This window comes from Oreochromis aureus, linkage group 18 (genome assembly GCF_013358895.1).
Source record: "Oreochromis aureus strain Israel breed Guangdong linkage group 18, ZZ_aureus, whole genome shotgun sequence".
Classification (NCBI taxonomy): Eukaryota; Metazoa; Chordata; class Actinopteri; order Cichliformes; family Cichlidae; genus Oreochromis; species Oreochromis aureus.
This window is the reverse complement of record NC_052959.1, coordinates 32,067,816-32,083,383: the sequence shown is the minus strand read 5'-3', so window position 1 is coordinate 32,083,383 and position 15,568 is coordinate 32,067,816. Positions and strand designations below refer to the sequence as shown.

At 43.0% G+C, this 15,568-nt stretch overlaps 2 protein-coding genes across 4 annotated transcripts; both read left to right on the top strand.

Annotated features, from left to right (window-relative positions):
- The first annotated feature begins 4,378 nt into the window (after window positions 1–4,378).
- Window positions 4,379–8,384, top strand: LOC116316546 (zinc finger and SCAN domain-containing protein 21-like). 3 transcript variants are annotated; one of them, XM_039602073.1, is made up of 4 exons: window positions 4,688–4,813; window positions 5,465–5,545; window positions 6,653–7,039; window positions 7,721–8,384. In XM_039602073.1, exons 2-4 carry the CDS (start codon window positions 5,479–5,481, stop codon window positions 8,230–8,232), a joined length of 966 nt encoding a protein of 321 aa, XP_039458007.1. In that variant the 5' UTR covers window positions 4,688–4,813; window positions 5,465–5,478; the 3' UTR covers window positions 8,233–8,384. The 3 variants fall into 3 exon arrangements, with proteins under 3 accessions (XP_039458005.1, XP_031590977.1, XP_039458007.1); XM_039602071.1 differs by lacking the exons at window positions 4,688–4,813; window positions 5,465–5,545 and adding an exon at window positions 4,379–4,675 and having other exon boundaries at window positions 6,650–7,039; XM_031735117.2 differs by lacking the exons at window positions 4,688–4,813; window positions 5,465–5,545 and adding an exon at window positions 4,382–4,675.
- Window positions 8,385–10,365: 1,981 nt separating this feature from the next.
- ift57 (intraflagellar transport 57 homolog (Chlamydomonas)) lies at window positions 10,366–15,099 on the top strand. Its single transcript, XM_031735290.2, has 11 exons — window positions 10,366–11,166; window positions 11,603–11,777; window positions 11,938–12,056; window positions 12,150–12,240; window positions 12,597–12,665; window positions 12,764–12,886; window positions 13,124–13,195; window positions 13,508–13,639; window positions 13,769–13,831; window positions 14,372–14,438; window positions 14,525–15,099. The coding sequence occupies exons 1-11, from the start codon at window positions 11,012–11,014 to the stop codon at window positions 14,704–14,706; spliced, it is 1,248 nt and encodes a 415-aa protein (XP_031591150.1). The 5' UTR covers window positions 10,366–11,011; the 3' UTR covers window positions 14,707–15,099.
- Window positions 15,100–15,568: the final 469 nt, after the last annotated feature.

Below are 15,568 nucleotides of genomic sequence, written 5' to 3'. Positions count from 1 at the left end.
CAGCAGACGCTTCATATTATGGACTGTGGTTTTTGTTCGGGATCAGTATATCAGGCTTGACTACTGCAATAGTGTCTATGTTGGTGTCAGCCGGGCTCTGCTCTCTCGTCTTCAGCTTGTTCACAATGCTGCAGCCGACTCCTCACAGGCACTCGTAAACACGACCGTATTTCCCCGGTTTTGGCTGGTTTACACTGACTACCTTATAGAACTGATTTTAAGATTTTATTGCTTGTTTAAATGGATTAGCTCTCTCCTACCTCTCTGATCTTTTAACTAAAAATACTCCAAACAGAACTCTCAGGTCAGCTGATGAGTTGCTTCTGATTGAAGCAGACTAAACCTTGGAGGAGGCCGGGCCTTTGGGATTGCAGCTCTCCAACACTCAAATTCTTTAAAACCCGTCTGAAAACTCATATTTACTCACCTGCTTTTAATTGTGACTGAGTTTTCCTTTTGTTCTCTATGTGTGTTAGCTCTACTTTTTACTTTGTACAGCACTTTGGTCAACCTGTGTTGTTTTTAAATGTGCTTATAAATAAATTCATTGATTTAAAAATTGGTTTATTTCATAGCAGGATTCCTGAGTGTATCACTGGGTTTGTACTAAGCTTCATTTCTATAATAATGTTTATTTTGACCTTAAAATGCAGGAAAAAAATCAGTCTGTCATGCAGAACATGTAACGAAGCTGTCACATAGTTGAATAATATGGTTTATGATTCATTTCACCTTTACTTACGATAGATAGATGACCTGATAGAAACTATTTTAAGGGATGGTGTTCAGCTTCTGTTCACTGTGCACCGGAGTGTAAATCATACAGGTAAATATCCGAACAGTTTCCTGAACATGTAAAGTGACGGGGATGAAAGACGCAGCAAGGACACAAACCTGAACTACAGCACATTTCAACACCACGATAAATAGTCCTGAGTTCTCAACATAGAGCTCCTGGTCCATACTCACATGACAGCATCACTTCACATCCTGAAGGAGCTGATGGAGACCTGCTGACTGTGGAGGCTGAACTCACTGGAAACCAGTCTGAGATGATTTGAGCTGGTCTTGTGTCATCCTGCACGGTAAAATTATTACAGATGAAATCATCAGAAACCATCTCCAGCTGCAACATTAACGTGATATACACGTGAATAATTATGTAACAATAAAATATGACAAAGTTTTGGATACTTTAAATTCATTTTATGCTGCTTATTGAGCAGAATTTCAATCCTTATCTAAATAAACCGTATAAACATGTAGTTGCCCAACACTGTGCGAGTGCACAGGCTGCACATTTCTCCTCTGCAGTTATTTCAGAACAAATTTGTGTCTGACTGGCTGAGAGCGGTGAAGGCTGAGACCCAAACGAGCTGCTAAGAAATCTCTGTTTACTAAAATAAGTCTTCATTAGAGCAGCTGTTTAATCTCAGGGAGGTGCAGCTCAAGGTAAACAGACAGCATTCGCATGAGACGGAAGAAAAACTTACAGCCCAACGTGATGTGACAGGTAGAGATGCCTTACAAGGTCAGACAAATCACCCTCAGGACCCTGACAATCGTATCAGCCCCCACACAGTCATTTACTGCAGTCACCTATCACACTTTTACATAATATGCAGTGAAGTAATGACGCTCGGATAGCGGTTATTTCTGACCAGAAAGGCATAAATAGACTTTCTGAATGACGTCCAGCAGGCTGATAAGCTTCATGCTGGCCCTCAGGCGAGGCCTCCCGGCAGCCGCCGCTCATTACCACCTCGCTCGGGTTAAGCCACGGATCCACCTCTGCCTCTCCTCCCAATTACTCCTCCATCCAGTGCTGGCAAACCCAGAGGAGGAGGCCAGGCTGACACGCTGCTGGCTGCAGAGGGCCTTTAATCACACCAGAGCAGAGGTGAAGCCTGTGCAAACACTCCTGTTCTGGAGGAGATTCATTATAACTGCAGCTCAGAGGCTCCGGACAATTAAGTGCTGAAGTTAATTTTCCATATGATTCTGAATTTAGCGGCAGTTAATTAATCAGAAATTGCTGAATTAATTATTTGATCATTTAGAGGCGTGATTCTTATACAAAAACTCTTTAAAGTGACTAAAACCCGCAGACATTAAAATAAGACTGTATAAAAAAGATGAACCACTGTGACCAGTGGGTTGTATTCCTGCAGCCAGAGCCGACCATATTTACACTGTACGACACACATGACTGCTCATTAGTGCTAATTAACAGACTAATGAAACTCAAGGTAGTGGTAGTGAAGCCTTGCACACGCAGCCACCTGTCAATCAAAGGGACCATGAGGCCTATTACAAAGGTTAGTATTTGAAAAAATCCCCACTGCACTGTTGTTAGGCAGGAAATTATCCACAGAGACACAAACTGTTCTTTTATCAGGCTGTGAACATCGGTGTTTATGGGGACCGCCTCACTGCTGGAGCCTCAAGTGGACGTTAGAGGAACTGCAGCTTTTACATTTACATGTTTCAGGTTTCTGATTGGTCAAAACTTCATGAACGCTTAAAGGCGTGAGTATCGCCGCTGGACTGTACTGGATTATTTTATGGCTATTTTTCTATTTTAAACCATTTATATAATTTATTTACATTGTTTTTTATTAAAAATGTATTTGATTTTTGATTTTTCAGCGATTAAATTTTTTTATTTTTTTGTATTTCATCTACATTTTTACTTTTTCACACTTTGCATTAGTAACTGATATCTTAATAGTACTTTTACTTTTTTTTATATTTTTAGTAATTCTTATGTTGTATTATTTACATTTTTTATTTACATTACTTTTATTTTTTATTCATGTTACATTTTTATTCTTTTATTGCATTTTTATTTATTTACCATGAGCTCAGTCATATATTGTTTTTGGATGATTTTTTTGTCATATTGAATTTATTTTATTGTTAAAGGTTGTGTTTAGTGTTTAATGGCTTTGTTTTTCTGATCTCATCCTTTAAACTGAAGCAGAAATAAGCTCCAGACGTTTGCATGGATAAATCAGGATGCAGGAAATTAAATGTTTGACACCCGAAATTTGTTATAGGAGAAATTCTGAGAGTTTATTCAAGAAAAAATCATACTTTTAAAATGTAAAATGCTGAATTTTAATGAAAGGATAAAGGAGCTACATAAATCTGCCTGATTTTATTTTCCTCTGATTTTCACAGAAATGCAAGAACCTCACATTTTGTCTTCAGCACTGAACACATCTGTGGGACCTGTGGGTATTGTGTGTACACTCGTACTGTATCCCATCACAATAAACACCAGTCCCTCTGTGTTGCAGGGTTTTATTCCTCAGGTCGATGGCGTGAAACTGGGCTGCGGTTCGCTGAGCGTCATCAGTGATGCAGCAGGCAGTCAGCACGCCTGTCCATCAAACCCGGTCACCGGGGAGCTCCACCTGTGTGCTGCTGACAGACAGGGAGCAGCATGCAGATGAAACAAAGACCCCCTCTCTCTCCACGCTCTACCTGCTGCCCCACAGGGAGCGAGGCGGTATGAATTATTCACACACAAACACACACATAAGGTGCTCCACTGCAGAAGGTCACAAGGTTTTTAGAGTTTAATATTTATAATGTATGAAAGAAATTTAAAAACAGACAGAGAATGATATATGAACAGCAGCTTTGGACCCTTTTTTCAACAGATTTTATAAACTAGTAATAAACTAATATTAAAATATTAGTGCCTGTTTAATATTTGTATTCACTATAAAATAATAAAGAACAGAAAATGTAGCATTTATTCCATCATAGATAAACTGTAAAATAACAGAAACTTTTTTTTTTTTTACTATTCATTGATTTTCTTGCACTTTCAGCTCTCACTGAGCAAGAGGTGAGTTACATTCTGGACAGGTGACACAGACAGACAGACATACATGCATACCTAACTTACACTCACCAATTAACCCATGCACAGCCTACAAGTCTGGGAGGAAGCCAGAGTACCCAGAGAGAACATATTCGAACCAGGAACCTGGTCCTAACCACCAGTCACAATCAGAATAAAGAGGGTGTTCTCAGTCAGCAACAATAGGCCATACTTCCTTAAGACAGCACAATGATACAGCTCATTGTTTCACAGCTGTTCAGTTTGTCACAGTACGGCTGAGATGTTGAAAACAAGGATCTTTTTAATCAAGATGGCTTAAACTCTCTCCAAAACTCCAAAGCTTCTTAACGTCCTAGTAAGAAACGATCTCTGACTGGAGAAACACTATGACCCGTTTATGACAGCTTGTTTTCGCCTGAATCTAAAACCGGCCGGTAGGGGGCGATAACGAACGTTTATGTCAGTTTTCTGACAGCAGGGAACCCCCCACCCCCCCACCCCCCACTCACCCCCACCCCAAGAGATAAAATAAATAAAAATCCAAATCCAGAAGAAGAAGAAGAAGAAGAACCTTCATTGAGTAGCTTTACTGGTGGAGCCGGCGCAGTGTCTTACTGTAGGTGGAAATTTCACCTGTTGAAGCAGCAATGGCTTCAATTCAACATCTGAGAGAGTTTATCAGGGACAGACTAACGGCTGCTGCTGAAGACATCTTCTCAGAGTTTGAAAAAACCATCGTCCAGTACGAGGAGAAGATCGAGTGTCAGCGCAGACTGCAGGACATCACCTGGAACCCGGCGGTAAAGCTCCAGCGGACAGGTGAGTCAGACTGTGCGACTGGAGTGTGTTTGAACCCAGAGAGAGAGAGAGAGGTGGAGCGCTAACAGCCAGCAGCGGAAGGGCAGAGAGGCTAACGGACGAAGACCTGAGAGCACGAAGAACAAACTAGAAGCTCGTGTGAGTCACACATATGTACCGCAGCATCACCAGAACACATCACTGTACGAAAAAAGGCTCGGTATTGATTTTTATTCTTTCAAAATTTTCCCGCCGTTTGTTGAATAATCCGTTAAAGTGGACGGGAGGCCAGAGTAAAGTAATGCCCAGACACACAAGTTTGATGAAAAACATCAGCTTCCTCCTGCCCACGCACGCACAATTTTCACTCTACAGCCACCATTTTACAATCAAATCGTAGGAAAATGTGTTTTCTTTCCAACAAAGTCTCCATCAAAGCCAACAGATGTATGCTTTCTTAGACTGGAGTGTTTTCCAAATGCCCAGTTAACGACTAATAATTTCATGAAGGTTTTTAGAGAAAACGCAGAACAACCTCTGTTTTCCTCTCACTCCCCTGGCCACACTTTTAACACCAGGCCTACTAAAATTTACATCAACGTAGAACAGCTTCTGCATTCTCACATTTTTTAAAGCAGGCTGACGTGATTTACTGTTCGGATTTTATCAGTGGTTTTATGGTAGCAGTACCAAACCCATTTCACAGGCAGTTGGCCTATGCCATCACCATGGCAACACAACCACTCGCCTCTGACACAGGTGCACGTCATTATCTGATTGGCTGATTTGAATCTGCTCCCTGTCTTTCAGTGATTGGCTGAAATATGTATCCTGTTTCACCTCAAATCACTGGGCAGTTAATGAAGTACGTCATGCGTGCCACTTTTATAGGTACACCTGCTTCCTCGGTCACTTTATTAAGTACACCAGTGCACCGGGTCACTATTTTGGGGATACTCCTGGCAACTTTACTAGGAACATCCTTTGCCACTTTATTAGGTATTGTACTGTGATAGCCAACCACTTTTTAGGGCCCATCTTCTTTCAACTTTTGAACCCAACCTGTTTATCTCCAATCTTTCAGCAGCAAGCTACAGACCATGTCCAGCACCAGCAACGATCCCACTGCAGATTCTCCAGAAATCTCCAGAAATTCTTCTATTTACATTTACAGCACTACATGAACAAGCTTCCGACTGTTTATCTCACTTTCTTATGAAACACGATGCTGCTCACAGTCTTTGTTCCTCCTTTGAGTCGGAGCCTTTCTCCAGCCTCTAGGACCACGGCTCTGGAAGAATCTCCACATGGAATCAGTTAAAAGTCTTTTTGTTTAGCGAGGTTTTAGCGAGCTTCTCATTGATATTAATGGTTATCTGTTTTCTTTGACTCCTTCCTAACTTGGTTTTGCATTCCTGTTAACTGTATTCTTCGTTGTTTTTAATTATTGTGTTGTGCAGCATTTGTGACTACGTGTCTGTGAAAAGCACTTTATTAATAACCGTTACTTACTGTTTCATAACTAAATATTGGTGATCCATTCATTAATTAGTAATTAGTGTATCTGCAGTTAATACTGTGGATCCGTTGGGGCCAGCCACGTCTCTACGTGTGTGCTGGCTTTGTTAACTACTTGGTAACACAAATATCTAGACAGTGCACTTAGGCATGGAAGAATTGACCTGCTGAAGTTCAAACAGAGATACTATTAGCATGAGGCAGAGACCTGGATGGTCTGACTGTTTCAGAACTTCAGATCTGCATCTCTTAATAAAATCTGGACCTTAATTGAGATGAACTACAGCAGCAGAAAAGGACACCAGGTGGTGGTGTGATGATATAGGAGATATTTTCTTGGCACAGTTTAGGCCTTTTAAGACCAAGAGGGCATTTTTAGGCACCACACACTGGCCCTGCACCATCAGTTATGTCATGTACAGTAGATGTTTTTCTGCCCTTACATTAGTAACCTGTTTTTCTGTTTCTTTGTCCCAGCAGATCTTGCACAGCAGCACATCGGTGTTCAGACTGAGTTTTTCACAGACCAGCAGGTCTGTGACCAGGAGAGGAACTCCAGTAGGGGCCAGGAGGACCCGAAGGCTCCACAGATTAAAGTGGAAGAAAAAGAAGTCTGCATCAATCAGGAAGGAGGGCAGTTTGCACTGAAGCAGGAGAATGATGCCGTTATGATGGCACCAACTTGTGAAGAAAGTGAACCACAACCAGAAAGTGACCGGCCCCTCTCTAACAGTTCTGATATTTGCACGTTTGTTAATTCCACATCCAAAGAAACATTAGAAGTTACTAATAAGAGCGCTGACAATGAGGTAGAACTCAACCATCTGGACAGCACCTGGAACCCCGTGGTGAAGCTCTACAGGATAGGTGCGTCTTTTTAACACCACAAAAAAAACATACACATAGATGTAAGTCAGATAGACTAACAGGGCTAACACAGCTAACTCTGAGAGCTAACAGCATCAGACTTTTTAGGGTTAAGTTTGAAATAAAATGTATCTATCTGATTATTAGAACACCAACCGACCTCTTTACCATCAGGAAAGCCAACAACGGGCTAGACTCTGTAATTTGTACTTCTGCGTCCACACAAATACTTGTTTGTTTCTACTAATTCTAAAAAAAAAAAACACGTTAATTTTAGTCATAATGGTGAGAGTTAAACACCACGTCTTATTCTGAGTCAGAGTTCGGCGTAAACAACATGAAAGCATGGATCCATCCTGCCTTGTATCAGTGGGTCAGGCTGCTGGTGGTGTGAAGGTTATAAATGCATACGTCTAGTTTTAATCTCAAATATGAGTGAAATGCTTGCGCTGTTGAGTTCTGCATGACTGACTTTTTCCTCTTCAGCCTGTTTGCTTCACGTGCTGAATCATAAACATGATTGGTGGAAACACGTTAGCAGCCCAGCAGCTGCCTAACAAGTTACCTGACATATTTACTTAGTGGCCTCGAGGCCATCATCGTCTCAGACCCTGTTACAGTATACCTGCTCATAAGAAGTTTTCCGTCATCTCATTAGTAACCTGTGGTTTGTTCCTGCAGATTTTCCACAGCAGCATGTCTGTGATCACAAGGAGGTTCCCACAGACCAGCAGGTCTTAAACCAGGATCGGAACTTCAGCCCAGACCAGGAGGACCCAGAGCCTCCGCAGATTACAGGGGAGCAGGTAGCAGTCGGCCTCAGTCACCAGGGAGAGCAACTCGTACAGAACGAGGAGACTGACGCTGTTACAGTTCAGCCATGTTTGGGTCCTCCTGCCCATGAGCAGCCTAACACAGCCCCTGTTAAAGTCAGCGCAGATTCTGATTTGGCTCTGAAAACCAAAACCTTCACAGGTGAGAAGCTGTATCTCTGCAACACCTGTGGAAAAACACTGAAAACCGTGTCCTCATTTAAAAGGCATAACGCCAGTCACACAGGGGAGAAGCCGTACACTCGTCACAGCTGTGGGAGAAAATCTAGAGGCTTGAGGTCTTTAAAAAGGCACATGAAAACACAGCTGATCAGAAGCACGTCTGTAACACCTGTGGGAAAAGGTACAAACAGGAAATAACTTCACATGCAACGTCACACAGGTAAGAAGACAAAGGCCTGAAACGTCTGCTGGAAAACTGTGCCCCTGAAACGAGGCTTGATGGTAAAAAGTACGAATTTGTACAGGTTCACATGTGAGATGGTTCAATAAAATCTCGTTTTTGTTCTGTGTGAGGCTGCATAGTCATTTCTAGGCTGTGAAATTTCACATCTGACTCATGAATAATACATATTATTAATTTTACGAGGTAAATTAATGATATGCCCAAGAACTGCACAGGTGTCCGGTACCTGGGTGGAGCCCTGGGACCCTGTTCTCGACTCATGGCTGGACTAGTGGGGGCTCTCTCACCCTTTGGCGCCCCATTAGGGGCCTCCCTCCCTCCTCCTCCTGCTGGGATAGGCGGATGTCACTGAGATGTGTGGCCTCAGGTCTTTGGTATGCTTGGGGGCTCGGATCGATCTCTGTCTGCCTCTGGCTCCTGGGGCGTTATTGCAGTTTCCCACCCTCATTATCAAGTACATTTGTGACAAAGACACACACACTCTCACTCACTCTCTGTCTCTCACACAGTACGAGAAGACTGATGATTTATGGACCTGCGTATTTTCTCTTTTTTGTGTTCCAGGTGCAGCAGTTGGTGCATTTCTATCCTTTTATTACATGTCCTATCCTACTCCCATCCTGCCTTAGACGCTGTCATACTGTACACCACACAGTAGCGGTTTTAGATATGGGCGACACGGGCGGTTGCCCGGGGCGGCATCACGGGCATCGGCAAAAAAAGAAAAAAAAACGCTCGTACTCATGCTGCCCCTACGGCAGCCAGCGCATATTGGGAATGGCACAGGCATCGATCGGTTTTCTATCGCCCATTTGCTGGGAGTAAGGGCGCCCTCCGTTTGCGTGGTGCGCCTGCTGCTTGCGGCGCGCAGAGAGGAGAGGACGGGCGGCGGGGATTCTCTGGCTGACTGGAGCGGCATCTAATAACCAACTAGCAAAATAAAACAAAATAACAAACACGAAAACACCAGACATCATGATACAGACTTATAATTTGCACCGATGTTTTTTCAAAATTCTATACACGAAAAGTGAGCACGAGAGCCCTCGGTGCGCCTGCTCGCTGCTGAAGTCAAAGTAAACTTTATTGTCATCTCCGCTACATACAGTCCAGTATATAGAGAGACGAGACGACGAGGCTCCAGTTACAGCAGTGCAAGGAAACAAACAATAAATATAAGAAGAGTAAGAAAATAAATATACACTTTAGGACTCGGGGTAAAGGGATCAATGACAATTCAAAATTTACAGTTTGATGATTTAAAGTCTCACACAACCAGTCGAAAGGGGAGGAGCCCCGGCTGCTTCCAAATCGAGCACATTTCATTCCTAATGTTGTAAATCCAAGTCTGTTATGTATTCATGATTTGAATCCTGGGTTGTGTGAAATCTCAGAAATACACCCTAGACAAAGTGAATCTGTGAACTAAGGTGTAGGTCTGTTAGGTTATGTTGTGGTGATCCTCGGGTTGAAGGATGGGTGTTCATACTGGAGTGCAAAATTAAAACCAATGGAAGATGGACAAGAAAAGTTCAAAGCCATCAGGTGCTCAGTTTAGAAAAAAGAGAAAAGAAGAGGAGGAGAAATGAGCAAAAGATACAGGTAAGCAGATGTGTCATTGGATAATGGCAGGTCATCCTGAAACAGTCAGAATCAGAATACTTTATTAATACTTTACTAAGGAAATAATGTGGGTTACAGTTGCTCCAAGAAGAAATTGTAAAGATAGCAACACTAACAGATTAAACTCCAAACAATACATTATGTTACAGATTTTAATATTAATTAGTCATTGTCAGTTGTTGATTTGTCCTGTTCTCATTGTATGAAGAATTATGATGGCCGTTTGCATACAATGCATACTCTCTCTCTCTTCATATGTGTGTGTGTGTGTGTGTTTCTCTGGCGAAATTCAGTATGGTTCCGACAACAGTTTTTTGTTAATGTATAATCCTTAATATGTTTTATGTGCGTGTGTGTGTGGGGGGGGGGGGCAGAGGGAGTGTTCGCCCAGGGCGCCAAACAGGCTAGGACCACCACTGACACCACATACAATATAATAACTGAAATAACACAAATAGGAATTAACAAAGAAACAGATGAAAGATATACATGAACAAGAGGAGCCTGTAGAGAATTTATAGAGGTGGTTTTGGAAAATGTGTTTGGCACCACAGAACATTCAGATCATAAATCTGGTTGCAAAAGCTGCCACACAGGACAGGACAAAATCACCAAATTTATATATCTGTATGTATACACACACACACACACACACATACATATTTATATACATATACATATACATATATATTCAGTTTGGGGGGAGCTTTTAATCTTTGAATACTGGAAATACCGTTTTTAAGCACACACTCCAGCCTGTGGAGGTCGCTGTTGCGATGTTTTCCAGCCGACACAAAGAAGACAGCTAAGCTAACGGCAGCATCTAACGGGACACTGAGAGGATTCAGACTGTCATTTTATACAGCTTTTTTCCAGACTGTGAATATTGATACAGCTTATAAAAGAAATGTGACCAATTACTGACTTCAGACCAGTGTTTAAAATGTTATGCCGCAGTCGCTATCTGCTAACGTCAGCTAGCCGCTTAGCTGGTTAGCTTTCGGTTGCCTGACAACAGAAGCCAAACAAACACCGCTAGCAGGTTAGCAGTGCTAATCTGTTAAAGGTGCTAGGTTTTTACATTTTCCACGCAAACGTGAAACTTGCAGGATGGCGGAGGACGGCAGACGCGGCGACGAGGAGGACCGAGGGCCCGGAGCGGCTTACCGGGGGGTCGTAGTGATGGAGAGCCTGCTGGAGAAGCTGAATGTACTCAACTATGAGGAGGAGGTTCTGAGCAAACACAACATGAAGAACCTGTCCAGGTGAGAAGCGCATAGTTCGGATGTAAGTACGGTGTCCTTTTTAGGATTTAGAACCAGAAAAAAACAATCGAAGTGTGTAACTCAGTAGTTTTCCTTCTCAGACATTTAGAAAAATATAATGAGACACAATAAAAACACAGACACGTCCTAAAGATAAGTGATTGTGTTGTGAAGTTCATTCATCCCTCTGGTTGGAGGAGAGTGATGGAGTTCAGGTATGATGTGGAGGGTTTGTGTGGCCTTGGCATTGTACTGGACGGTTGTGGTGGAGAGAGAGCCGCCTACAACCCTCACCTCTGATCGATCAACTCAGACAAAGTATTGCATAAAAATAAAATGAAATCCAGGCTTGTTCCCAGTGTTTGTGCCGTTTTGATGTTTTCGAGTGTGCACAGTGAAAGAAAACCCTTCAGTCCCCTCTGCTTTCTCCGTGCAGGCATTACTTCGTCTCCAGTCCATACCTGGCGTCTAACCCCGGCGAGCAGTTCTACATGTTCACCATCATCGCAGCGTGGCTCATCAATGTGGCGGGGAGGCCGTTTACCGAGCCGCAGGAGTATGACGAGCCCAACGCCACCGTGTCCAACATCCTGGCAGAACTGCGGGCCTTTGTGAGTCACACAGAAAGAGTTTAGAAGCTGGAAATGAGCTTTGATATGGCTGGAGTTAGTTTGATTGTGCTTTGATAAATCTGACCGATCATGCGAAGGCGGGAGCTTCTGTTAAACAAGAAAAGTTTGACGCTTTATCGACGACTCCTCTGTTTTTCAGGGTGTTAAGGTGGACTTCCCGCCCTCCAAACTGAAGTCGGGCTCAGGCGAGTACGTCTGCTTCGTGCTGGACCGACTGGCTGAGGAGGCGCTGAGGAGGAGAGGCTTCACCTTCAGGAAGTATGCCATCTGTTTTCTTCTTTTTGTCAGGCTGCTTTTGTTGCTTCTGTGTTTATAGAAGGTTTTTTTTACTTCTTTCTGTCTCTGTTACAGGACAAACTACCCATCAGAAAACACAGAAGAAGAGTCTGTGGTGGAGGATGACGCCGAGCTCACTCTCAGCAAAGTGGAGGAGGAGCTGATCGTAGGTCTTCCACATTCGTCTAACTTCCTCTTCTTTTCCGTTCGGCACACTTACAGGATGAATCTGTTTTTACTGCGGTGGTTTCCTGCACCTCTGTCAGAGATCACCAAACACTGAGAGGAAATCAGGGGACAGATTTCAAAATAAAACATCCTCACACTTTTATTTTAAAAACAATTTCATGTATTTTATTACAAAATATTTCCCTCATTTTATAAAGTCCATCACACTTTAGAGCAGAAATCATAATCGAATATATTGCCATGACCGTGTTTTGGGTGTTTTTAATGCTCAGCACTGCGCGGGTCCAACCATGAATCATCTTCACGTCTCATGATTTTTTTGTGTGTGACCAGGACGAAGGGGACGAGGAGGAGGAGAACGTGATGGACCTGGAGGCTCTGAAGTTACGAAGCACTCACACGGTGAGATCACCTCCGAATAAGATTACATCATAATTTCCACTTTCACGCTCTCACGTTCGCGCCGTTTTGAAATCGCCATGGCGTCTGTTTTCTGGCAGGAAGCTGAGATGTCCTCCAAACCCGACGAGATCCTAGAGTCGACGGTCGACGCGACAGAGTGGAACCTGGAGGTGGAGCGTGTCCTGCCGCAACTCAAAGTCACCATCAGGACCGACAACAAGGTAGGCGCTCACCTGACGCTCACCTGAGGTGTCGGAGGCGCCGCCAGATGTGAGGTGAAGTGAAAGAAGCTTCACTCTGCCGGAGCTTCACACACTCGTCCAGAGTGATTGTAAAAATCTTTTGTTTCTGTATGAATGACTGAAAGCTTTGAAGGTTACCTGCAGTTTCCCAGCATGCTCTCTGGTTGGCTGTCAGTGTTAGTGGCTCTCAATCTCTGGTCTGTGTTGGTCCTGCAGGACTGGAGGGTCCACGTGGACCAGATGCACCAGCACAGAGAGGGGATCCAGTCCTCACTCAAGGAGGCCAAGGTGCGTTCACTGACCCGCTTCATCATCATGTTATGTCCTCCCTGCAGCCTCTCACCGTCATTGGACGGGACAAACAAGAAGTATTCTTTTATTTCAGTCACACATACAGAATATTATTGATCAACCAGATTTAATTAAATAAACTAAAAACAAACAAGCAGAAGAAACAGATGTTTCCATGTTCAGCGGATCTCCTGTTAACCACAGAGACAAACGTCCTGAGGACTGTTTCAATAACTCTGGAGAAAGATGAAAACGAAATAAATTCATGGAGTGAAACTAACATGATGTCATTCTTCGTCGTCTTTGCAGAGCCACCTGGACAAGCTGCAGGAAGACATCGGGAAGACGCTGGAGAAGGTGAGCAGTAGAGAGAAGTACATCAACAACCAGCTGGAGAATCTGATCCAGGAGTACCGCAGCGCCCAGGCCAAACTCAGCAAGGTGAACCCAGAGCTGAACGTTCCTGATTCGTTCACGTCATTGCGAAGTTCACGTTAATTCCAGTTTGAAACTGTCTCAATGTCAGAATGTGTGGAAACAGTCAGTTCAGTAACTCCTGTCATCCTTCAGGCCCGAGAGCGCTACCAGCAGGCCAGCGGAGGAGTGACGGAGAGAACCAGAGTGCTCGCCGAGGTCAGTGAATGCACCACATTTAATTCATCAATAAAATCATTTTAACAGCAGCGGGTCAAAAAAGCAAGCTGATAATAATAAAACATCAGATTTCACTGTCCTCAGTTTATTTAATAATAATAACTATACTTATTATTAGAGATTATTTGAACCTTTATATGTGAGATAAAAGAGGATTATTCTGAGCGGTGAATCATGCAAAGCTACTGTAGCAGAGCCTAAAAATATAAAATATGGAAATGAGCCGATAAATCTCATCTAGATACAAGAAAAACAGGAGTTTTTAGTTTGGTCGTCGCTGTTACAGGTTTGGTGACTTCATCTTTAAATCTGATTCACTTTTATAATTAAACAAATAAAAGCTTCAAAGCACAAATAAACATGGAGGAAGAGACCAATCAGTAACCAGTCTGAGCTAATCGTGTAACAACGTCAGTGTTGATCACTTGGATTGGGTTTAATTAAGTATTCGTCTTATTTTGAAATGACGACAGCCTGTATTGTTCTTGTTTTATTTTGAAATTCTTCTGTTTGTTTCAGATCAGCGAGGAGCTGGAGAAGGTGAAGCAGGAGATGGAGGAAAAAGGCAGCAGCATGTCTGACGGAGGTGAGGTGAATCTGGTCACAGTGCTCAGGTTTGACTCCGGCTCTGCCGCAGTGCTGACCTCTCCTCTTCTTCTTCTTCTTTTGCAGCGCCGGTGGTGAAAATCAAGCAGAGCCTTACGAAGCTGAAGCAGGAGATCATTCAGATGGACGTGCGAATCGGCGTGGTGGAGCACACGCTGCTTCAGGCCAAACTCAAGGAGAAGTCCAACATGACGCGAGACATGCACGCCACCAACATCCCCGAGCCCGCCGCCGGGCCCTTTGGTTAGCGCCCCTGCCTAGACCCGAAAAACCTGGCGAGGTCCGACTCCTCTCAGAGGACCTGAAGTGTTCAGGCTCAGGAAGCTGAAAAATGTCTTCACATCTATTTATTACCAACATGTTTTTCTATTTCCTGTAATGGATGTTTTTATGTCTTTGAGGGACGGTTGGATACATTTTTATAAACTTAAAGAATTTCTCTGTCACGCTCAATGATTCAAATCAATTAATCAGATTGGCCACCAGATGGCGCCAGAGTTGCGGATAAAGGGCTTGTTATTGAACTTAAGTATAAAAAGTATAAATAATCGAAGCATAATTGAATCTCTAGTTAGCATAGTTTTTATTTTTGTACAAAATATTGTAAACACTAAATAAAACCTTAAAAAACAGGAAATCAACCATTTTGACTCCAGGGAATTTTATTTCATCAGCAGCAGCTGATTAAGGATTAACGGGAAGTTGTGTTTTGGACCTTCAACATAAAACACCTTCACGTTAGAATACTTTAAACGTTTCCTGATGGAAGCTGGAACATTTACTGAATAATAAATCTAAGTTTAGGAAACCTTTTATTTTATTGAACCTTACTAAACTTATATCTTAACATGTGTTTATTTGTCTTTAAATGCTGAAAATGAGAAATAATAAATTACACACTGTCCTGGATCTCCTGTCCCGATGGTGGATGTTTTACAAACATGACCGATGTTTCTAATAATGAGCTCAGTGAGTGTGCGGGAGTCTGAGCCCAAAGCTCAGACCGCAAACTCAAACGCACAAACCTTTTTTCTTTTTTTTCTAACTTTTAGAAAAGAGGGGAGAATCGTGATATGGTCATGTCAGGCATGCACAGGCCTCACCTGCTGT

What these genes read in the sequence shown, in the direction of transcription:
- ift57 (XM_031735290.2), top strand. Translation starts at nt 11,012, where the DNA reads ATGGCGGAGGACGGCAGACGCGGCGACGAGGAGGACCGAGGGCCCGGA. An exon ending in AAGTGGAGGAGGAGCTGATC is followed by an intron (nt 12,241 to 12,596) that starts GTAGGTCTTCCA and finishes GTGTGTGACCAG; the next exon opens with GACGAAGGGGACGAGGAGGA. An exon ending in GAACCAGAGTGCTCGCCGAG is followed by an intron (nt 13,832 to 14,371) that starts GTCAGTGAATGC and finishes TGTTTGTTTCAG; the next exon opens with ATCAGCGAGGAGCTGGAGAA.
- LOC116316546 (XM_039602071.1), top strand. Translation starts at nt 4,504, where the DNA reads ATGGCTTCAATTCAACATCTGAGAGAGTTTATCAGGGACAGACTAACG. An exon ending in GGTAAAGCTCCAGCGGACAG is followed by an intron (nt 4,676 to 6,649) that starts GTGAGTCAGACT and finishes TCTTTGTCCCAG; the next exon opens with CAGATCTTGCACAGCAGCAC. An exon ending in GGTGAAGCTCTACAGGATAG is followed by an intron (nt 7,040 to 7,720) that starts GTGCGTCTTTTT and finishes TTGTTCCTGCAG; the next exon opens with ATTTTCCACAGCAGCATGTC.